The sequence below is a fragment of the Monocercomonoides exilis genome (assembly GCF_001643675.1).
Source record: "Monocercomonoides exilis strain PA203 chromosome Unknown scaffold18-1597598, whole genome shotgun sequence".
Lineage (NCBI taxonomy): Eukaryota > Preaxostyla > Oxymonadida > Polymastigidae > Monocercomonoides > Monocercomonoides exilis.
In genome coordinates this window covers 1231362-1254922 of record NW_027150563.1, presented here as the reverse complement: position 1 = coordinate 1254922, position 23561 = coordinate 1231362, and the positions used below count along the sequence as shown (strand labels likewise).

Here is a 23561-nt window from a genome sequence, read left to right as displayed (position 1 = left end):
TGTTTCTTTCAAAATATACTTTGAAAGAAAATTGATGTGAATTATTAAAGGAGAATTTTGGGAAAATGAGCTGTTGGATGGAACAAAAGCAAATTGGGAAGAAAAATGGAGATTCCAAAATAACAGAGTGTTAAAGATTTGAAGAAAAAGAAGAGAAAGAAAAAGAGGCAGGAAGAAAATTAAAAAGGAAAAGAAGATAACATTAATAATGGCAATTCCGACAAAGCAGTTGGAAAGGCATAGCCTTCTTATCCCTCCTTCAACAACATTATTGCCTCATGAATCTTCACCACGCACTACATGCCCAGCGGAAGCGGACCAAAGAAAATAAAACTCCCACCTCGTTCCTCCCCAGCTGCAGCCCCACCAGCTCCACCAGCAGCCGCGCCATTCGAAACAGCGCCCTCCGCCATTCTTTCTTCCCCACCGCCTACTATACAGCGTTCGCGCACAGCTTCAACCCTATCCCTGCAGATAGCTCCGAAAGCACATACAAAGGTCGTACAGTGCAGGCTTCAGCAGCACAAGGTGCCATTTCACCGTCTCCGCAGCTGCACTGTTCTATAAAGGTGATAGAAACACTTGTCTATCGGTTGAAACAAGCATGTCTTGCAGTCGCAGGAATAGCGCGATGAAGTTGTTAGGCTAGCACGCCTCCAGCACAGACGCAAACGATGGCAGAAAGCACCTCGACAGATGGGATGCATCTCAGAAGGATTGTTGCGACAGCGCCTGTTGCATCTGCGGATAGCGCGCACGCAGAAGAGACTCCAGCTCAGAGTACGTGATCTCTCTGAACACTGTGCCTGATGATAAAGTCAATATATCGCAACTGCATATCACACCATGCAGCTTCTTCATCTCCTCCTTCCGCTTCACTGCCTCTGCCCGGTAGTAATTCAACAGCTATCCAAGAAACACAGATGCGTCGAACTCCCCATTCTCCGACTTCACCCCATCAAACTCCCCAAAAGACATCTTGATCTTATTCTCCGACGGCACTTCAAGCACCGTGCTGATGCATTCTAATACACCTTGAACAATACCATCAGGAAGTTTTCGTTTTTTTCCACAGCTTGCCACGTCTTAATGCTTTCAAACAGAACCGTGTAGCAGTACAGGAAGAACGACAGCTCGCCTTCGGAAAACTCCTGCGGAACATGCTTCCTAACAGCCGCACCTCCGCAAATTCCTTTCGGAATAGTTACATCAAGCAGATCATTGCCATCAGCACAACATTTTTCTTCTATATCTCCGAGCACTTCTCCCACGATCACATATTCTCAAAGTCTTCTTGGCCTGTATTGAAAGCACCACACCTTCCCGGCAAGCTCTGTAGTCGCTCAAATCTGCCAATATCTTGTCTCCATATACCCCCTGAATCTTCGACAGCGTCCACGCCTGCTTCTGCTTAAGTCCTGTCTTTGGAAACTGCTGACTCAGCTGAATCGGAATATGCAACTTATATATGTGCGGCATCCAATGCACATGCGCCGTTTCGTACGCCACCTGCCCCAGCGACCCCGACACTGCGCTCATCAGCCGCTCCATCGCTGTCGGCCCCACCGGCAAAGACACCCCACCTTCCCCAGGCTGCCCTGCCCCCGTTCCACCACACGAAGACACTGGCCACTCCGACTCTTCCCGGTCTCGGCTGTCTGTCGTCTGCTCAAGAAGCATGTTCAGCCGCTGCGCAACAGTCGCCTTCCCTGCCCCTTCCTCTGCCCCAGTTGGCATCCAGTCTTCCCGCTCTCTCTTCGCATCCTCATGCAGCGACAGCTGAATCCCATACACCGCACCCGCATCTCTTTCTTCTGCCTTTTCCCCCTCCTATGCCTCCTTATATTCTCCCCCTCCGCTTCTGCTGCTCCTCCTCCTCCTCCCTGCCCCAACTTTCCTTCTCCCCCGTTTCTCCTCTGCCCTTCCTTCCCTGCCACCGCCAATCTCCCCCCGCAAAACCTGCTCCTCCAGCTCCTTAGCCTGCTTAACCTACCTCTCCACAATTTCTTCGTATAACACCTTCATTTTCTTCTGCTTTTTCTCGCTTTGTATTAGCCCCGTCTTTAGCTTTTCAGTCACATTATTGAACATCACCTTCTGCTCGCTTATCGTCTGCTCCTGCACTTTCATCATCACTGTCCGCATCTTCATTTCCTTCTCCATCTTGTTCATTTTCTCCTGCACTGTTGCATCCACTCCTCATTCGCCTCCTCCACCACTTCCTCCTGCACTCTCAGCCCGACCTCTGTCTTCTTCTCATGCAACACTCATCTCGCTCCCGACTTTCACAGTAACAACCTTCCTGTTCGGATCTTGCCCAAGCATCGCAGCACTTCCATTTTTGATGATCTCTATTAACTTCTCCTACAACTTTTCATGCAGCCCTGAAGGCAGAATCAATAAAGCCGAAGACAGAACTATTCCGCGACCTGCTGAGGCCAACGATGAAGTTTTGGCAAGCGACACACCCAACCCTCTGGCAACAGATTGCTATCCACACTTACCACTACACACAACTGCGTCTTGCACTTTTTTCTCTTTCTCTATCCTTTCATCAATAAATTCAGTCTTATCCTGCGTCTCCAGCAGCTGTTCCTGCAGCTTCTTCAACTCTGTGAAGTTCTTCTCGGTCAACTTTAGAATCTTCTTCTCCAGCATCATATTGATTTTGTCATTCTCCTACATCAGCTCTGCTAGAGCGCTATTCGGCTTCTATATCCGCTTGTCATCTTGGATATTTTGCAACAGCATGCGAATACTGAACACCTCGTCTTCATCTCCTGCTTCACAATCTTGTAACTCTCCTTCTTTTTCTTCTCTTCCTTCCTCTTACTCTTTTCGCTCCTCCAGCACCACCAGCTCAATAGCCGCAGGCGACAGAACCACATCATCCATCCTCAGCCCCTTCTCCATGATCTCCTCCGCTTCACACACTACAACCCCTCGACCCATCGTTTCGTCATTCATCTTCACCATCGCAAGCCTTAACAGCGGAGATCGCAACACCAACAGTATTATCACAGATAGCATCAACGAAGGATAAATCAGATAGTTGTTGGCATGAATGCATACGCATCTTTTGTGAAAAGATCTGAATGCTCACTTCCTCACTCCATGTACTGAAAAAGATGAAAATGAAGTTAAAGAAGAGCAAAGAGATAATTTCTGATTTTCGTTTGCTAAAAGAAGAATTTTGGTCAATTCAATCACATTTTCGGGCATATTTATTGGTGGAGCTGTAACAACTTCGTATTTCATTCCAGTGAAATTAACATGAAAAGAAAATCTCACAATTTTCGAGTGTTGGAAAAAGATAGAGAATGCTTTCTACGGACATCACGTTTAAGAAAGAAGAAAAGTATTTTGAAAAGTCAGATAAATATGGAAACGAAAGTGAATATGAATGCAATTCATGATTTGATTCAACGAGTGAAAAATGTGTTCTTTTCTTGTTTTCACAATTCCAAGGTTTTTAAATTATTAACTTGCTGGTTATTCATATTTATATATATTATAATTTTCATATCAAAAACTGTCCTTTGCAAACAACTGAATGAACATCATTCACATGTTTTGAGATGTGAAATGTCAAGTCTTTTTTGTTCATAAATTTCAAAAAAAAAACCATTCCAAATCAAGCAAATTTTTTCTATAAAATTTCTAACAACCAAGGATATTAAAAAAGAGTAATTATCCAAAAAAGCAAGATGTATATTCAAACTAATGTAATGAAAAAGGCAAATATTAACAAAAACATTTGAATGTTCCAAATAACAACAAAATGATTGTTTTTAATATCAAATATGAAACGAGAGTTTACATCTCATATGATATCAACAAACTTGTATCTTATTTTTCAATAATAAACTCAGAAAATGACAATATGAAATATTAATAAAACAATAATGGGAACGGAATGATCAACATTTTTTGATCAAATGTGATCTTTTGTGGGATAGAATTAAACTCGAGGAACTTTTCAAAAAAATTTTGCCATATTGATCTGATTCCGCGGATCACATTCTTCTTTGGGCAGCAAGTGTTTATTTCAGTAAATGGGAGTAACAATAGGCAGTGTGGAGCGCAGACAAATCCGTGCAAAAGTGTCAGCTGCAGTGTGAGTCACATCCAAAGAGGTGTGGGAAATGTTATTTGGATTGATGGCGAAGGAGACATTGGAGGTGAATGTGTTGTTGGAGATTTGTGTGTGAAGTCAATGAAGAAGGCGAAGGCAACAATTCATTTCAATGAAGCAATTCAAGAGATGGGAAGTGAAGGAAGTGTGATTGTATTTGTGAATGAGTGTGTTGTGGAGAGATGTGTGCATGAGTTTGGAGAGCTCTTTGAAGCAAATCACAAATGCGTTATGAAAGTGAAGAACGGGACAGCCATGATGAGGGAGTGTGAGTGTTTGTCATCAACATCTGAATTAACGATTAAAAGCATTGTGATGGCAGTTGAAGGAGGAGAACTGGAGATGGACAAATGTGTGTCCATGAGAATGAAATTGAGAGTGCCATTGATGGAATTCATTGGGGAATCGAAAGCAATCATTTCAGAAACAAGAATTGATGATTTGAAATCAGAGGGAAACGTGATTGAAATTGGGGACACTGCAAAAGTGGAATTGAAGGAATTGGATGCTGAGAACATCACAATTTCAAGAAGTGGAAGTGTGGCGAAAATCCAGAATGCGGCAAAGAGAGTTGGCTTGTCGAACTGTTCGTTTGGAAAATGTTTTAGCTCAAAGGAGAAAGGGACGATTGTGTTCGTTAATAATTGTGTTGATGCAATTTTTGATTCCTGCAACTTCCTTGGAGATTTGGGAAATGAAGCAAAAGAAGAATCGAGAAGAAACGACAGAACCGATGAGATATGCAAATGGAATGGATCTCTTGTGGATGTTGTGAAGAGTTCCGTGATGATGAAAGACACAACAATTGCAAATTCTCCAGATGGTGGAATAACAATGAGTGGAGGAAAAATGATAATTGAAGCAGGAAATTTCTCAAATAATAATCCATCAATTGAAAAATATACATCATTGAGAAGAAACATCATTTGCTCAGATTCTGGAACATTGAATGTGGTAAGTTTGAAAGGAGGAGATGGATGGAAGGATAACTCTTCACTTTGGATGTTGAATGATGGGTGCAGTTTTGAAGGGATTGTTTCCGAGAGGGCATCTCCATTTTTCATTCCTGTTCTGGAGAGTGTGGAAGCAAAAGAAGAGGCAGATAGAATGAAACTGACATTCAAAGGAATGCTTCTTGTTCCATGCAATATATCGTTCTCAGTTGTGAAGAAGAAGGGAGAAGAGAAAGAGATTGAACATTATGATTTTGATTCAAATGGGTTTTTGTCAGAAAGAGAAGTTGAAGGGAGTGTGGCAAAGGATAAAATCAGCAATTGTGGAAGTGATATTGAGGTGAGTGTGCATATTTTGTTTGAGAATTCGAATACTCTCTTCTCAACAAACTCGTTCATTCTAAAGAATGCAAGTGGTCCTGGATCAAAAGACGATGAAAGAATTGTTAAAGGAGGAAAAGATGAAAAATCATCATGGGCATTGATTGTGATTGTGATATTTGCTGTGTTGTTTCTGATAGCTTTGATTGGATTTATTATGTTTGTTGTTCGATGGAGAAAGGCAAGGAATGAAGCAAAAGATCTGAGAGAGATTGTGAATGACACAGTGAAGAAGGATCCAAAGCTTATTGAGATGATAACGATGGAGATGTCTCCCGAGGAGCAGTGGAGGAGAGCAGAAAGAGAGGCAGAAAAGAAGAATGAAGAGAGAATAAAGAAGAGGGTGTGTGATTCAAATTTGGAACATTCAGAGTCATCTGAGCATCTTCTATCTGAGAGTGGATCGACTGAATACATTCTTGGAAGAGACTCTGACAAGATTCCTGAATGGGCATTGGAGAAAGAAGAGGAAGAAGAGATAAGGAAGAGAACGCCTTCTCCTTCTATTTCTTCCATTTCAACTTCTTCAACAACTGATACTGATACAACTTTTGTTCGAGGTGAAGATCTATGTCCAACCACTTCATCGATGTCGAATCTGGTGGATGCTATGGCATGCTCATCACCACATGAGAAGTTGATTGTGGATCTGAGGGATTCATTGTTCATGCTTCTGCATGGAAGAAATGAGAAGAAAGAAATGGCAATTGGGACTCTTCAGGAGAGGGAGCAGACAGCTGCCCAGATCTTGTTCTGGGTGGCTAATCTTGCTCTTCACTCCTTTGATGAAATGGAAAATGGATTATCTTCTCTTTCCACTCTGAGCCCTCACATTGTATTGTTTTCAGAACACATGGTTATCTGCATTGTGATGCACTCTGACTTCTCATCTTCAGACTCAGATTCCTCATCGATCTCATCAACAACAGTTGTGACATCTGCAAGTGATGATGATGATGACAGTGACTCTCTGCCTTCATCAGCCTTTGGGGATGAGAACGATTACAAAAAGGAAAGTCTGCGATGGATGGCACCAGAATTGCTGATGAACAGGAAGATGGGGGCAACGAAGAAGTCTGTTGTGTTCTCGATAGGGATGATGCTGTGGGAGTGCCTGACGCTGGAGATCCCGTTTGGGGAGTATCCAGCAGAGGTGGCGGGACAGAAGATAGCGAATGGGGAGAGGCCAGATGTTGCGAGGGCAGGCTCGCCAGATGGAGTGAAAGCAGCCATCGCTTGTCTGTCAATGGGCCGGTACGCCAGGCCAACACTCACAGACTTGAAGCGGGCATTCATCAGTCATTTTCCGGCTGGCTGTGCTGTTCTGACAGTGTCTGATGCAATTGGGCTGGAGGAAACAACAGACAGAGGCAAAATAGAAAGTGGAAGTGCACTAAGTGGAAGTGCACAAAGTGGAGATGCACAAAGTGGAAGTGTTGTGAGTGGATACAGCACATTTGAATGAGGAGAGAAGACCAGGGATGGAGGGAATGGAGATAAACGGGAAGAAGAGAAGCAAAGGAATCTCCCAATCAGTTGAAGGAAATGAGACTTGATTTGATGAAACGATTATGTGCTTCGGGAAGGGGAAGATACAAGAGGGATATGAATATTTCGAAAAAAAGAAAAGAAATAAGATGAAGATGCCGTGCAGGATCTGTCTGCATTAATGGATAGCAGGGGTTTTTTTGAAGGGTGTTGCTGTTCGTGAATGGGCAGGCAGATGACTGTTTACACTTTTTGTTTGATGGCAACTGTGCTGTCGGTGAATCACTTCATCCACTTCAAACAACAATCATAATATCCATGTATTCAATAACTGAAATCTTTTTTTCTTTTTTTGTTTTCCCCAAGAAACGAATGAGAAAGGAAAAAATTCAGAAATATTCGTTTTCATAATGATTGCGCATCAAACATATCAGCCAAAAAATATTTGGATATGTTTTTTGAAGGGTCAAAGATTCATTGGGATCAATATTTTTTTGAAAATAAAATCATCAAAATTGCTGTTGTTATTGTTGTTGGGTTTTTATCACAACCTTGAAAACTCATAATATTTTTCTAATAGCAAAACGCTTATTTTACAAAATAAAAATCAAAGAGAAAAAAAAAGAATTGATATCAAAATCGATCAAATGGAAGTTGGATTAGGGTGATTTTTTTATCCGGATGTAATTTTTATTTTTTGATAAAAATATATATATATATATATATATATATTTAAAATCGCAAGTTGAAATTTTAGAAAAAATGCATCAATCAATAGCAAATATAATCCATAAATTCTCTTTTAATAATTTTTCTGGTATTTTTTTTTTTTTCATTATTATCTTCTAAATCATCATCTTTTAAAATTTGGGATTTGGATATTTTTCTTTTTTTTGGCTTCTCTTCAAAAAACAAATCTTTTTCAATTTTTTCTTCAGAAGAATCATCAATTTTCTTTTCATCTTTCATCTTTTTGTATTCTTTCCATTCATCTAAAAATGCTTGGTCGGATATATTTTTTCCATGGAAATTGAAACGATGGGATTTTTTTTCAGCTGAACTGAAGGAGTGTTAGACAACTTCACAAATTCAGAATTGGATTGCCCAGACAACACCCCGATCTTTTCAAATGCAGAGTGAATTGTTGAAGGAAACAATGCAGTTTGCAAAGCCTGTGGCAAGGCATTTGCAACTGCTTTTCGTCTGAGTGCGATCAAAGAAGAAGATGGAACAACATTTTTTGAGTTGAAACATCTTTTAAACACAGCAAAAACTCCGCAGTCAAGTGGCTGTGAAAGATGAGTGCAATGTGGAATAAACGTAACGACACCAATTGATGCAACTTCAAATTTTTGCCAAAGATCTGGCTGTGACCGTGAAGGATGAGAATCCAAGATAAGCAAGCATCTATCTTCGTTCCTATCAAATAATTTTCTTTTTTGGACAATTCCAGTCAGTAGTATCTTTTCAGCATAGCGAGCAAACAATGCATCTGTCATTAATCCGTCATTGCCTGCCCAGGCAAGAAGTTGCGGGCTGAGCAAGACCTTCATTTTTGGTTGTAATTTCTTCGACTGCTAAAGAATAAGATTATGAAAAGAATTACCATCTTCAGCAACTGCAACCACAAGAGTGGAGTTTGACATGTCGATTGGAGCTTTTGAAAATCCAACTGGAACATCCGAAAGATGAACGGCAAGATTTTTTGAAAAGTCGGAGAGACGTAAAGAGGATTCGTCGGTGTTGAAGATGAGTGAAGTGGAGTATTTGTTAGAGTCATTAAGTGATTGCAGAAGAGAGAAGAAAGGTTGAAGAGACTGCTTGTTTGATACCAATAAACGTTGAATATCAACGTTATGAGGAATGGATGTCTTAAGATCTGGATGTCGTTTGACAAATGAGTACGGAGTTGATTTTGAAATTTTAACTTCTTGATCTTATTCTTCTCCACTTCGAATTTTTCTGTCAGTTAGCACTGATTCCATCTTTCATTATAATAAATAACAAATATTGATAAGAAAAAAAATTAATGCAAACCAATCTTTTTGTTGGAGTTAAAGAATAACTCACTCCTGTCATGCTTTCAATTCTGATAACTCCTGTTATCACTTCCTTTTCTTCTTTTGTGAAAAGCTCTGGTCGACCAACTTTTCCCACGGTTCTACCCTTTTCAACTGCAGCAACGGCTCAGTTTACCGATGAATGAGAGAATTCATTGAGATTAGCAGAGTCGATAACATGGGATTTTCCATCAGCAATAATTGTAGCAACACATTCAAATCGATTTTGAATTTGATGATACTGGAAAGATTTCATCAAATCTCTCAATTTCGTCAAACGACTATCTTTTCTTTGTTTCTCTTCGCTCATACGAATAAAATGTTGGTTATGATCTTATTTTTAACTTTTTCAAAAAAAATTTTTTGTTATGAAAAAACAAATAAAAATATTATTTTTTTCGATTAATTTCTAACTTAGTAATACACCTTGCTATCACCTTATTTCTTCAGAGGAGGCACAAATCACAGATGCAGGAGCTAACCCCCCCTACCCATCTCCCCCCATCAGAGATTAGATGTAGTAATTTAATCTATATTTCTAACTGCTGACTTTTCCTTATATACAAAAAACAACATATGAAATATGAAAAGCAGGTTGATTAAACAAATTTTTAAAATTTCTGTCCGGATAAAAAAAATGTCCGGATAAAAAAACCACCCAATATCTTTTGATAGCGTGTATTGCCCATTTGTCAATGATTGTTGGTTTCTTGAGTTTTGCAAAATATTGTCCTTATTAACATTTTATTCATTGAATATTGATGACTTTTTCTAGGGCTTTTCGATTTATTGACACATTTTTCGTTTTTAATCACAGCACCCGAGAAAAGAATAACTTTTTCTGTTGAAAAAATGAGAGATTAAAACATAGTTGATTCAATTCTTTTCAGGTTTATGCTTTTATTTTTGTTTGTGATTTATTGAGATGAAAATATTTTTGCTCATTTTTAATTAGCTTTTCCGACTCAACCAAGCTTTTTCAGAAAATGTGAAATTAAGTTTTCAAAAGAAAAAACATTAATCTGTTTTCAAATTCTAATTCAAGTCTTCGAAATATCAACAAACTTATTTTAATGTTTTTTGTTCATTTCAGTTTTTTACAAATATGATTTTATTGAACAAAAATTACAGAAGATAATATAGGTGATTGCGTTTGAAATCAAAATTTCATAAATCTTTATTTTTGGTTTGAAAATTTTAACAAATAAGATTGAACGAAGAAAAAAAGTTGGCAAATCAAAAAAGAAGTTATTTGTCTTTTTTCAATCTCCGTTCTTAGAAGCTTTTATCATCATAAATATAAATGGACAATTTCGACAAGAATTGATTTTCTACTGATTTGAAACTTTGTCATAATCCTCGCTCCAAAAAGATATCTTGATTCAACTGATAATCATTCATACAACGAAGGGTTAATAAAAAATTGCAATAAAAAATATGCACTCTGATGATTATTAATAATATTAATAATTATTTATTTTTAATAATTTTTTTATTTTGTTGGTTTCCTCATTCAAATGGAACAAAACAGTTTCAAAAATAATCTTAAATATTATTTTTTCTACCAACACATGTGTGTTTCACCTTTTCAAAAAGAATTGACAGAAAAAATCCATCCGCTGTATCGTACAAAATAAGTTTGAGATATCAGTTATTTTTTTATATACAAATTGATCTGAAAATTGTGGATAAAAATTTTCTTTTGGAACTAAAATAGTGAAGATGGCGGAATTGAAAAATGAAAAGAGATATGAGCAAGATAGGCAAATGAATATTATAGGGGAACACGATTTTTTCTAATTTTTTATTATTAACGAATTCAATATAGTATAAGAATCATTTATTAATTAATAAAAATTTGAGATCATCTAATTTTTTTTTGATAAATAATAATCAAGGATTCTTAATATTTATGGGATAGATCAATGAATTTTCATGATATTTTTGAGTGCTAACCCTAAAAAGAAGAACGGGAACAAACCCTAAACCCAAGATTTGTTACGCAAACCCTAGAACCTAAACCAATCTATTAATGTGGAGATTATTTTTGAATTTAAACCCAAATTATTAAAAAAATACTGGGTCAGATCAAAATGTTTTGATTGAATAAAAGAAATTTATATGATTGATGATCTCAAATTTTAATTAATTTATAAATGATTCTTATACAATATTATTTCCGTTTATTATAAAGATTTTGAAAAATTCGTGTTCCCCTATCATATCCTTTTGCCTGTTATTTTTGAAATGGTGATCAAATATGAATCAAAAATTAAAAACAAAACAAAAAAAAAAAAATTAATGTTTGTTGTTTAAATACGCTATTTTACATTTCCTTTTATAAAAAATGATCAAAAAGTCTTGTTTGAACAATGCATCATTTGAAATTATATTTTACCAAATAATTGATCTTCAAAATAAGAAATCAAAGCAAGTATGATTCCAAAATTAAATAAAAGTGAAATCTTTGAGTGAGAGAAAGTCTCAAAATAAAAAAAAAATAAGCAATTGTTAAAAAATCATTTATTTTTTGTTATATCTTACAATTCGACTGATCTTTGTCGTTCGACTGATCTCGACAAAGATCTATCGATAACCCATTATTATTATAAGATTTTCAGAAAAAAAAAGAAAAAATTATGATTACAGATTTCGCATAAAATACCGTGCATCGCACAAAATACCGGACAAGATCGATTTCACAATAACTGCAAGAGGAATAATTCTGACAATTTTCCTCAAAATATATCTTAACAATGCTAACTCATTTGATATACAAAACTTTCAAAATAACTTCATTTGTGCTCAGAAAAATTAATATCGAAATTTCGGAAAAATAGGTTGTTGAGATTCTCCGATATTTCATTAATAATTTTCTCTGAGCACAAATGAAGTTATTTTGAAAGTCTTATATGTCACGTGAGTTTGTATTGATGAGATGTATTTTGAGGAAAATTGTCAGAATTTTTCTTCTTGCGGTTATTGTGAAATCGATCTTGTCCGGTATTTTGTGCGATGTCCGGTATTTAATTCGATATCTGTATTCATTTCCTTATAAAATTTTTAATATTTATAGATAAAAAAACATTGAAAAAGATTTTATTTCGTTTTTTTTAAAAAATAATAAAATTTACATTTTAAATTTTTTATAACAAAATAAAATAGATTCAATAAATTGTCGGTCGAGTTGTCGAGTTGATTTGAAAATGTCGGTCTGTCGCAGAGGCTTAGATCAAATGTTCATTTTATAATCATCAAAAAGAAAAAAACAAAACCAATAAAATCGTGATCAATAAAAACTCTATTAAGGGCTTTATATAGTTGAAAGAATAATAAATCTTAAAATGAATAAAGAATCCTTTGAATCAACTGAACATAATATCCCGCAACCAATAAGGGAATTTGCAATGAGTTTGCCAGAGGATCTTAAGAATAAATGCATAGGCCTCTTTTCAAAGTTCTTGCCTTCTTTGCCTTTGCCAATCGACTTGGAAGAATTTTCCGAAACTCTCAGCATTGCAGAAAAGGCAGAATTTTGGAAAGCAGTCTCTCAAGTTCAGGCTCAATTTGTTAATCCCGTTCCATTGCCAAGTTTGCCCACTTCTGACAACATTAACGCATGTACTGCAACACCACCGAATTTTGACGGAACAAACAATTTGGTGCTAGTTGCAGACGAAGTTTGTTGCGAACCTCCCACAAACGAAGGAGCTGCTGCCCCGAAGAATAAATGGGAATTAAGCTTTGTTGCGCCAATTATTGACGAAGAAGGTGTTCCTTCTCGGCAATTCTTTTCTCAGCTGATGGAAGGGATAAAAGCAGTAAAAGAGCCAGAGAAGGAAAAAACTCCATTTTTACGTTCAACAGACGTTCAACGCGAAGTTGCCAGGAAATCAATAGAAAATAACACTTTTCTAAATGACAGATGCCTTGATGAAGATCAAAAAGCTGTGATAGCTGAATTTAAACGAATTTGGGAAAAAGAGAAGAAAAGAGTTGCTTGCAACGAAAGATTTTGTCTCACAGATTCAAATTTGGGACTATTTGCGATGTTTCTGCTTGTTGCTGGAATTACAATTTTAATTGTTGGATTATCCATAAAGGGGAAATCCACCACGAGGAATGCAAGAATCGCATTGATTGCAACTGGAGCATCTCTAATTGCCTGCTATGTGATTATATTAATTTGTTCATGCTTTTTGGCATGCTTATTTTCATTGGGTGTAATGAGATCCTTGTCGGATGATGAATTTTCGGACGAATTGAAAGGAGTCATGCGTCCGTGTGTGGAGCGGAGAATAAAAGACTGGAGAAGGAAAAAGGAGTGGAGATGGTTTTTGACAAGAAAAGAAAGAAAGATTGAAGAAAAAATTGACAAAGAGGAAGAAGAAAGAAAGAAAAAGGAAGAAAACGAGAAATTAAGTCGCGAGGCAGCAATTGAAATGGAGAAGCTGCAAATGAAACAAGTCATGACAGTTGGTACAAGTGGAGCAGGAAATGATAAGTTCACCAATCAAGCTTTCAGTTCTTCAGTGGCTGTGGAAATGGAAGTGGAACCAAGAGCAATTATGAAAGAAGACGGATATGTTTGAGACTCGCAAACATGCTTTGTTTTTGAGATTTTAATGAGCCGTTTTTTATTTGTCAAATGTTAAATTTGACTGTGTGCTTTAATATTGACAAACATATTTATGTTAGTTTTCTTTTTATTTTGAATTGCGCTTTTAAAGATTATACTTTCTGCTATTTTTGTTGATGTTGATTTTTTATTGGTGATTGCTTTTGAGATGATTGCATTTTATTTTTTTATAACTTCTTCAAAGAAAACATTTCATTATTGTTTTTGTTATGCAGAACAGATTTATTTATTATTGTTTTATTTTAAAAATTTATTTTGATTTTTTAAAAGGAGAATGTTTTTTTTCTAATTTTTCGCAATTTTTAAAGAAAAATTTTGTTTGTCACAAGAATAGAGAACTTGTTGCGTTTACCATTTCTCTCAATCAATAAATGTTCGCTATATGAAAAACAAAAACAAAAACAAAAAATTCTTCTTACAAAAAATAATTATGAGTATAATTATTTTCTTTAATTTTCATAAAAAATGAACAGATTAAAAACTGCTCGAATTGTTTGGGTAAGTTCTATTAAATAAAAAATTACGTTGATGAAAATGTCAAAAAAGAAGATTTTTGTTGAAGATTCAATTTAATAACATTATAAATAAAATAATTAAAAAAAATACATCATTTCTTATATTTACAATTAATTTTGTTTCAAAATAGCCATGTAATTTTTTATCTCTAATAAGACAATTCCAATGACAGGAATTTATTCAAAGCCCCCAACGCAATTAGCCCGTGCTGCGAATGACGGATTTTATTCAGTAAGCTTTTAATCTCTTCCTTCACATGGGGACTGCTGTGCATCAGAAACACGCCAAGAATGTTTATTCCGCCCTCAGCTGACGGAAGATAGGATAACAACTATGTGCGTTAGTTGAATTGACATATAAAACGCATATATAATTCATTGATATTAATCGAACAATTATAAAATTGTGAACAATAGTAAGTAAAAAAAAAAAAAAAAAAAAAAAAAAAAAAAAAAAAAAAAAAAAAAAAAAAACACTTATTCAAACTTCCATGATTTGCACTTCAGAAGTAACAGATTTGTTGAGCTGCTTCAATAAAGTGTACGTGTCTGACGGAGAGATGTGATGATGCGTCTATTTAAACAAAATTTGTATTCATCAAGAAATGTTCACATATATTCGCAATGAGCATAATAAACAATTTTTTCGGTTTTCATGATAAAAACAAACAAGAACAAGATAAGAATAAACAAATCATTGAAAATTCATTCATTCATTCATTCGTCCAATGAAATAAAAAATAAAATAAAATTAAAACAAAACAATTATTAAAAGAAAAAAAAATTATAAAAAAAAAATGAAATAAAAAGTCTCAATCAACACAAAAGTCCTTCCAAGTTTTCTTCTCTTTCACAAACCTTCAGCAGATCCACAATCGCCTCAGCATCGCAATCTTGTATTGTTGTCCTGCTCTTCCTCTCTGCCAGCTCTGCTCGCATCATCTTCCCAGTCGTCGTTCTTCGAAACAGCTCCAGCCGCACCCGGTTGATCTCCTTCTTCTCCATATGCTCTTTCTCCTGCCTCCGAATCTTCCTCTCCAGCTTTTCTATCTTCTGCACTTCTTTTCCTTCTTTTCCTTCCTTCCCTTCTTTCCCTCCACTCACCCCTGATCCCATTCCCATTCCAAATCCAGGTGATGCAGGTGAAGGCGGTGGGGCCAATGGCGGTGTGGCTGTTCTGTGTGATCCAACTACATTCCTCTGCTCACTCGCTTCTCTCTCTCCTTCACTTCCTCTTTCGTCCTCGTCCATTTCTTCTTCAAACGCCAGCGAAACAATCTCCTTTGTGTAGTTGTTGAACATCCACTTCACCCACTCCTCCCCTTTCCTCTGCTCAATGCCTGACTGCACGGCAGAAATGAAGTGCGCATCCATCGAATCCCACGGGAACGACAGCTTCTTCTTCGATTGGCGAGCTTTCTGATTGGAAGAAGAAGAAGAAGAAGAAGAGGAGGAGGAGGAAGGAGAATAACCAGAAGGAGAAGAAGTGGAGATCGAAGACGAAGGCGAATGATGAGGTGGCGGAGACGACGAAGCAGGAGGAGTAGAAGAAGTGCTGCTGTTGCTGCTATTGCCACTGCCACTGCCACTACTACTGTTTGCGCCATTGATGGCTGAAGAGACAGAAGACTTGAAAGAAGACATCGAAGATGAGAAGTCAGCAAACACTGACTGTTGCTTGGAAAGAGACAGCAAAACAGACAACGGATCGAAATATGCACCACGCGAAGCAGAAGGGGAGGCAGCGGGAGAAGGAGAAGGAGATGGGGAAGGAAAAGTGGATGTAGCAGAGGAGGAGGAGGAGGAAGAAGAAGATAATGGAGACGATGAAGGAGCAGAAATAAGCACAGGAGAAGGAGAGCGTACTGGCTGTGGGAAAGATGATGTTAAGTTGGATGAAGGCGGAGGAGGTGGGGCTTGCGGCTTAGTGCGAGTGAATGGAGAAGAAGGAAGAGAAGAAGAAGTGGAAGAAGTGGAAGAAGGAGCAGAAGAAGGAAGAGGAGAAGAAGCAACATCAGCAGCAGCACTCCCTCCATTGCTCATTCTTCCTGTTGGGGTGGAAGCAAAAGGAGCAGAAGGAACAGAAGAAGAAGAAGAAGAAGAAATTGGAGGTGTGTTTGGTGTTCCTGGTGCGCTGTCATCGTAGTCCAACAGCTCAGCCGTGTCAAATGTCTGTGCCGGCATCCATTGCGATGCCTCTCCTTCATCCCTCACATTCCACCTTACCTCGTTCTTTGTCAGATCAATTGTCACATCATACTTCTCTCTCCTCTCGAGAAACAGCGGATGGGTCACGCCAGCCAGGAAAGAAGGGAAAGAGAAGAAGGAGAGATTGCCGTAGTTGGTGTAAGGGAAGACACGAGAAGCAAGCAAAGCAGACGGAGGAATGGCTGGTGAGAACATCTGAGTCAAAGAGAGCACGAAGGAAGACACAGCAAAGGAGTCAGTGGTTAAGGAGGCATACACCATCACCCGCAGCCCCATGAGGATGGCGTTGTAGATTTGCATAGTCTTCTCATGGAAAGTGTTGACGAGACTGACAAGAGCAGAGCCCGCAGACATGCCAGCAGAGGAGGAAGAAAGAAGCTCGCCGGGGAGAAGAAGCTGGGAGATTTTGATGGACAGGGGGAGTTTGACTGTGGGGGGCTGTGAAGAAGAGGAGGAGGAAGATGATGTTGATGATGAAATATCAGGAGGTTTAGAGATAATTGTTGGATTGAATGGAGAAGAAGTGGATGAAGAAGCGAGAGAAGGAGGAGGCGGAGGAGGAGGTTGGGCAGACGGAGGGATCGGGGCATTGACTGTGAATTCGATTGTTTTGGTGTCTGTGAAGTGTCTTTTGAGTGTTGAATCTGTAGCTCTAATACAGCGCTTCTCAATGGTGGAGAGGAGGCTGGATGAGGAGAGGGTGTTGGAAGAGGAAGAGGAAGAAGAGGAAGAAGAGGATGATGATAATGATGGGAAGGAGAGAGAAGAAGTAGTGGAAGTAGAAGAAGAAAAAGACGATAAAGAAGAAGAAGACGAAGAAGACGAAGAAGAAGGATAACTTCCACCAGCAGTTGGAGGCGATGCATAGAGTGTTGGGAAGTTGAGTCGCATAGCCTCGTTCAATGAAGAATAGATGGAGTGAATGAATGGCTGGTTGATTGATTCGAAGTGCTGTGAAAGAAGGCGCATCAGAAAGTCAGATAGACTTGTGATGGCTGGGTCACCTGAGGCAAAACACAGCGCTTTCACTGTGGCTCCTCTGAAAGAAAGAGACACACACACATATATTGATTTAAAAAAAAAATGAGATTCAGAATTTTATTGTAAAAATTATAACATTAAAGAGATATCCATTTTTTATTTGTAGTTTTCAACAAAGATACTTTATAGAATTTAAATCTATTATTTCCTAACAATTTTTTATTCATAAATTCTTTCCATCCCCCCAATCATCAATCATCAATATATATTTATATATATTTTATTCACACAAACACACACCTTTTGTATTGCTTTCCTGTTCTTCTGACAATTGCAGACACACAAAAGAGAGGATGCCCAGGAACAAGAGTGCCCTCAGCTTCATCATATGAATTGCTGTAAGTGTTATTGCTATTGCTATTGCTGCTGCTATGAAGAGAGGAAGAGGAAGAGGAGGAAGAGAAAGTATTTGAAGAAGAAGAAGAAGAAGAAGAAGAGGTGGAAGATGAAGAAGATAAAGGAGAGAGAAACGAAGGCGTCCTCAAATGAACACTTGTTGGCTGTGCAGACACAGATGCTGAGCGTTTGAAGGAGATTGTGGGGATGGAAGAGGACTGAGAGGGAGAGATGGGAGAAGAAGAGGAAGAGGAAGGTGAGGTGGATGAAGAGGAAGAGGAGGAGGAGGAGGAAGAAGAAGGAGAGGAAGTATTTGAAGGAGGAGAAGATGAAGATGCGGAAGAAGAAGAAGAAGAAGGTACTGAAGAGTTTGGAGGACGCTGAGCAGACACAGAAGGCGATCTGCTGAAAGGCGATTGAGTGAGCGAAGGGCGCCTTCCAAATGGCGATGCAACAAGAGAAGAGGAAGAACTGGGCGATGAAACGGCAGCAGAAGAAGAAGATGAAGGAAGAGAGGAAGAAGGAGAGGAAGGAGAAGAAGATGTTGAAGAGGAAGAAGAGGAAGAGGAAGAAGAGGAAGAGGAAGAAGAAGCAGAAGAAGCAGAAGAACAAGAAGAGCCTGCCGATTGAGAATGAGAAGATGCCAATGAGCTCATATGCTTGTGGAATGTCTGTGCATCAGCAGAAGCAGCAAAAGTGAAAGCCAACTTAATGTTTGTGTGGGTGAAGAGCGACACAACAAGAGAAGACTCTTCTTTGAGGGCAAGCGCTGGATGGGCAGGGAATGATAGAAGCAGGCGAGAGGCAGAGGAGGAGGAGGAGGAGGAAGAAGAAGAAGAGAAAGTAGAAGAGGAGGAAGAAGATGGTAAAGTTAGCTCAACTGAAGGCGGGCGTGTGTTTTGCTGCTGGCTGGTCAGCTGAAACGGATTCTTTTTGATGTTAAGAATCTTGTTGGCTGTCTGAGTTGAAGTTCCAACAGAGGTTGATGATCTTTCAGTTCCGGACACATCCCCCTTCTCAGCCGAGTCTGTTGACGATGAAGCTGAAGGTGAAGACTGAGGCTCATCTGTAGCATAAATAGTTACAACATCGCTAAGAACAACTTTGTGTTGAAATGTTGCACAGATTGAACGAGTTGATTCATCATCAACCTGCTCCAACGTGATATCTCTGTTTCCCAGTACTTCCCACTTTAACGTTTCTGTAGAATATTGAAAAATGCAACAACGCATTTCTAAGACAGGTAACGAAGTCTTTGTTGGGACGCTAACAAATGAAGTATTTGGTTTGACATTCACAGTGGTTAAAGTTGGCTGAAATAGTTTAGGCTTTTTTTGCTGAGTCCGAGGCAAAATCCATTTCTCTGAAACAACTCTTTGCGAAGAATTTGGATAAATGTGTCTCAAAATAAATGTTGTAAAATCAGCTTCTCTTGTATGAACTTACAAAAAGCAGTTTAAGAATTAATACAAACAAAAAGACAAACCCTGAAGGACATTTCATCACACATTCAATGCGTTTATTAACATAAGAAACGAAAAGAATGAAACGATGTTGCAAATTCAACAACACACCTGATCTGGTAACATTAAATCAGCAATTTTTCTAAAATTTTCATGCATTGCAACATTCACTTTATGAAAATAAATAAATGATACACACTCTGATTTTGTGGGCAATTGCTCTGGATAAAAAAAACGTAACTCACATCCTGTTCCTAAATCGAATTCAGCACAAAATATGTGCTCCAAAAACGGTGGTTCCATCTCTTTCAATTAATAAATTATATAAATAAATAAATTAATGCTAATGAAAAAACACAACCAATATTATTGATTAACCTTTTATATGTAAGCAACAAAAAGTTAAATAAATGAATAAAAAAATTTATAAAATTATAATGGCTATTGACCATTTTTAATTATTAAACTTAATTTTTGTGTCAAATTTAACAAAACCATTAAAACAATCTGATAATTAAAAATTATATTAATAAATACAAACAATAAAATGAATTTTTGATTATCTTTAAGGTATGATACAAATAACATTTTGAAATACCGAAGCATAAAACAGCCGAAAAGGGAGAACGATTGCACTTGAAGATCTGACCTCCTCAAACATTCGCTTCTTCTGTCTCACAAACAACTCTGGATCAAACCCGCGCTTCTGCATTCGCTTGATTTTGCGAGCTCCATTGACTGTGTCTGTGAACCGCGGGAGTGTCTCGTCCGAGTCAGCAACACACACAGGCATTTGAGGATTGACCGAGAAACATGTGTCTGAAGAGCCACATGGCAACTGATTGTTGTTCAATGGCTGTGTTGGCAATCTGACAGGCGCATCTTCAAGACAGAAACACAACTCAAAAGGATCAGAAAAAGAACAATGACAGCTGGATGCTGCTGTTTTGCTGCTCTTCGGGAGCCGAGCAGGATCACAATGAGATGGATGAAAATGTACATTGGCTGCCATCAAAGACGGAAAACTCTTGGCGGAATGGCGAGCAGAACGATCAAGCGATGCAGAGAGCGCCATCGACAAAACAACCGAAGTCGCCAAGCCAGCTGCATTCTCTGGTGCTTGCAGCGGGCGATGCATCACAGCAACATCTGCATCTTTCTCATTGCCCAACCAAGAGCACAAACACACTTGACATTTCGTTCGCTTGGAAGGCATGTCGCAACTGCTCTCCTCGAAGCTCTGCCTTTTGCTGCTCTGCTCGCAATTTGTGGCTTCTTCAAAAAAAGAATCATCTGATGAGCATATCCCAGAAGAACCAGAACAACAAAAAAGTGGATTGACTTGGCTATCCTCTGTTTTTGTTGTTGAGCTTGGCAACAGCAATGATGAAGTCACTGCAGACGAAGAAGAGGAAGAGGAAGAAGAAGAAGAAACGGGAAAAAGTGAAGGACAGGCTCTGATTGCGATGTTCTTTTGATTCAATGACAGCAAATCATTCTGCTCGTTTTCAGTGTTTGGGGAATTCCTTTCATCATACTCATTGCAAACCTCTTTCGCTTTTCCTTTCTTTCTCTCCCTTTTCCTGCTTTGCCTCAGCCAGAACCTTTCCAAAGTCGTCATGCTCTTTTCCATTTCTTGCCTTCTTTCCTCCCTTTCCTCCTTCGCCAGCATACTCCGAAAGTCTCTTTGCGCTCCACTACCCATCACTCCTTCTGTGCCTTCCTCATCCAAAAGCCTCTTTGCTTCTTCTGCTGTCATCGCAGCTTCCGCCCTTTCATCAGTCTCCTTCCCACAGCCTTGAACAGCTCTTCCGATCTTTGCCTCTGCCTTGTCCCATTCAGCTGCCTCTGCCCCATCAAACATCCACCCCTTTCTGATCCACTCCCCAAACAGCTTCCAGTGCTCCTTCGCCTCTCTGATCTGTCTTTTTGTCAAACGCGCCCTTCTTCTTCTTTTCAATCCGAAGAAGCCTTCATTCCCCAATTCTGCACCATGCGCACAGTCCAATTTCTGCCCGTCATCTTCCAACAACCCCGATCCGAAATTTCCTTTTTCCTTCTGCACAACAACAGCATCAGCATCAGCGCCAGAGTCTGTCTGTCCCTTCGCCACACACTCTGAAACACCTTGCCACTTCTCCAGTCGCATCCACAGCTTGTCTTCCTCTTTCCACTTCGCAACCAGCGCCATCCGACTCGCATGCTCTGCCCGTGACTGCCGCCTCCCTCCGACTGCTGCATCGATGTCTCCACACAGCATTTGATTCCGGACTTCGCTCGGCTGCCAGCTGGCTATCCTTTCACATGCCTCAGCCTCTGATGAAGAAGACACACATTCATCCTCTGCATCTATTGGTGCTTGTGTCAATGCGACTTGTGAGGGTTCATTCTGCACAGTGACTGTCTCTGCCAAAAGGCCTGATTTGTGCCCATTCGCGTCGCTGCCTGCTGAGAAATCTATGATTTCTGTCTCTCTTTCAGTCTGCTTGTTCAATCGCTTGCCAATATCACTTTTCCTTGTCAGTCTGCTTTCCCCGCTTTCCTCTTTCAAAGCACTCTTCTTTCTCAAAAGTGCTGCCCTTATTTCGTCCAGCACCTCAAATTCCTCCATTTTGTTCAGCGAAGGAATAAATCCGGCCTCACATATTTCTTTCCTTGCAGATGCTTCAAAACGCAATTGACCCCCCAAATCCACCCTTTGCTGGAAAAAGCACTCACGCTTTTCATCAGCCCCTTCAACCTTTTCACTCAACAATGCTTCATCCGAACGAAGATTTCCCACTGATAAGAGCCTTTCTCCTTCATTTCCAACTTTGCTTTCTGCTTGCGCCTTGAAAGAAGCGTCGCAAATGGGAACAGAAGACGGATGACGAACATGCGATGCAAGAAAGTCTGCTGATGCGCCTTATTGTTGCAATCAAAAAAGAACGTCTTTTCATCAAATATTCAAAGCAAACATCTCAAACGAAAAACAAACCAGAATTCTGCTCGTGATGCCCAACCTGTGTGAGTGTTTCCATGCTGTATAAAAAGGGAGACGAGGACACGTTGGAACCTGATGGCCCACATTTCATGGCATTATTGGAATCTAGAAGCGAAGAATAAGCAGTTTTTGCCTCAAAACAAATAATCAAACGTTTTCGAACTGATTGTGATTGATTCCGCGATGCAGTTGGAAAATGGCTGCTGCCAGAAAAATGCACGGAATTATCATCACTGAATGAAGCCCCTTGAGTCAAAGTAAACAACGAATGAATCTTCCTTTCCTCTTGAGGCAGCTTCAGTTTTATTTTGAAAAAAAATACAAATATTGCAAATAGATTTTAAATTGGAAAACATCTATGTGCGCATACGTTTTTGTGAGCATCTATGCAAACGAAGCCAGTTTTTCCATCCATTCCATTGACAATAAATAAGTTTGGGTCTTTTCTCTCAAAAATACAACTTTTCATCACTTTCTTCGTTCTTGCAGAAAAATTCAGAAAAGATTCTTCATTTTTTTTCATCAAAGACAAACAATTTTCATTTTATTTCTACTTGTCAATCTTAACAAATATTTTAAAATTCAAATGCTTTGCAATAAATATGAAACATGTTTTAAAACTATTTCTTTGGTAAATTTTTTTTTGCATATTCTTATATTTTTATGCAAAATAACAAGATTAAAACTTTGAACAATCTCATCAATTATCAAAAATGGTTGTGCTAATTCATTTAATAATTTGTGAGATCTTTTATAAATTGTTTTTATTCGTTTCTTTCTTCTAATTTCTTTCCAACTCTCGTCAAAAAGTGAGTGAATGGTGTTGTTTTTTCTTCTCCAACTTTTCTGCTGTGTTGATGTTTTTGCGTCAGGGTTAAAGAACATAAAAGAAGAAAATCAAATAGAAAGACATTTTGTGACAAGTGAGCCTCAAAACTACACAATCACACCAAAAAATAAGATCAATGAGCATTGCCAAGTGAGGACATGCGCTCATCTGGTGAATTCATCCCTTGTTCTTTCCCGGTCGTGTTTGTTGAAAGGGAGTATAGGAGTGGTGGAAACTGTGGATGTTCTGTCTGAAATGAAGATATCTGACTGTGAGCTGGAAGCAGAGGGTGTGATGGGAAGTTCGTTTTTTGTGAGTGTTGCTGGTGTTGTGGAAATGAACAATATTTCAGTTGGATCAGGGAAGCAGGGAATGTGTGTGAATTCGCTTTTTTCGAACAGGCAGATTGGCAGAAAAGATGGGGCAAGTGGCTCAGTTCTTTTGAAATCCTCGAATTTTTTGTCACTCTCCGTTTCAGAGGGGCCGTTCATGGATGCCTATGGAACAAACAGCATCTGGATGTGTGAGAC

The 23561-nt window shown here is 38.7% G+C and overlaps 5 protein-coding genes across 5 annotated transcripts; 2 read left to right on the top strand and 3 right to left on the bottom strand.

Moving 5' to 3' along the window:
- Positions 1 to 708: 708 nt before the first annotated feature.
- Positions 709 to 1737, bottom strand: MONOS_3671 (uncharacterized protein; the record flags this gene model as incomplete). Its single annotated transcript, XM_067873686.1, has 3 exons — positions 709 to 906; positions 1035 to 1192; positions 1320 to 1737. The coding sequence occupies 3 exons, from the start codon at positions 1735 to 1737 to the stop codon at positions 709 to 711; spliced, it is 774 nt and encodes a 257-aa protein (XP_067728946.1).
- Positions 1738 to 4216: 2479 nt separating this feature from the next.
- On the top strand, positions 4217 to 6934 carry MONOS_14718 (uncharacterized protein; the record flags this gene model as incomplete). The annotated part of the gene is made up of 1 exon (XM_067867545.1): positions 4217 to 6934. The coding sequence occupies one exon, from the start codon at positions 4217 to 4219 to the stop codon at positions 6932 to 6934; it is 2718 nt and encodes a 905-aa protein (XP_067728945.1).
- Positions 6935 to 7949: 1015 nt separating this feature from the next.
- Positions 7950 to 8510, bottom strand: MONOS_14719 (uncharacterized protein; the record flags this gene model as incomplete). Its single annotated transcript, XM_067867546.1, has 1 exon — positions 7950 to 8510. The coding sequence occupies one exon, from the start codon at positions 8508 to 8510 to the stop codon at positions 7950 to 7952; it is 561 nt and encodes a 186-aa protein (XP_067728944.1).
- Positions 8511 to 12332: 3822 nt separating this feature from the next.
- Positions 12333 to 14065, top strand: MONOS_14720 (uncharacterized protein). The gene has a single exon (XM_067867548.1). The coding sequence runs from the start codon at positions 12362 to 12364 to the stop codon at positions 13607 to 13609; it is 1248 nt and encodes a 415-aa protein (XP_067728943.1). The 5' UTR covers positions 12333 to 12361; the 3' UTR covers positions 13610 to 14065.
- Positions 13980 to 22293, bottom strand: MONOS_14721 (putative Stabilization of polarity axis; the record flags this gene model as incomplete). The annotated part of the gene is made up of 9 exons (XM_067867549.1): positions 13980 to 14503; positions 14659 to 14745; positions 15030 to 17418; positions 17661 to 19197; positions 19331 to 19335; positions 19419 to 19524; positions 19581 to 19597; positions 19879 to 22123; positions 22197 to 22293. 9 exons carry the CDS (start codon positions 22291 to 22293, stop codon positions 14321 to 14323), a joined length of 6666 nt encoding a protein of 2221 aa, XP_067728942.1. The 3' UTR covers positions 13980 to 14320.
- Positions 22294 to 23561: the final 1268 nt, after the last annotated feature.

Excerpts from the sequence above, each read along its gene's own strand:
- MONOS_14720 (XM_067867548.1), top strand. The coding sequence starts at position 12,362 with ATGAATAAAGAATCCTTTGAATCAACTGAACATAATATCCCGCAACCA.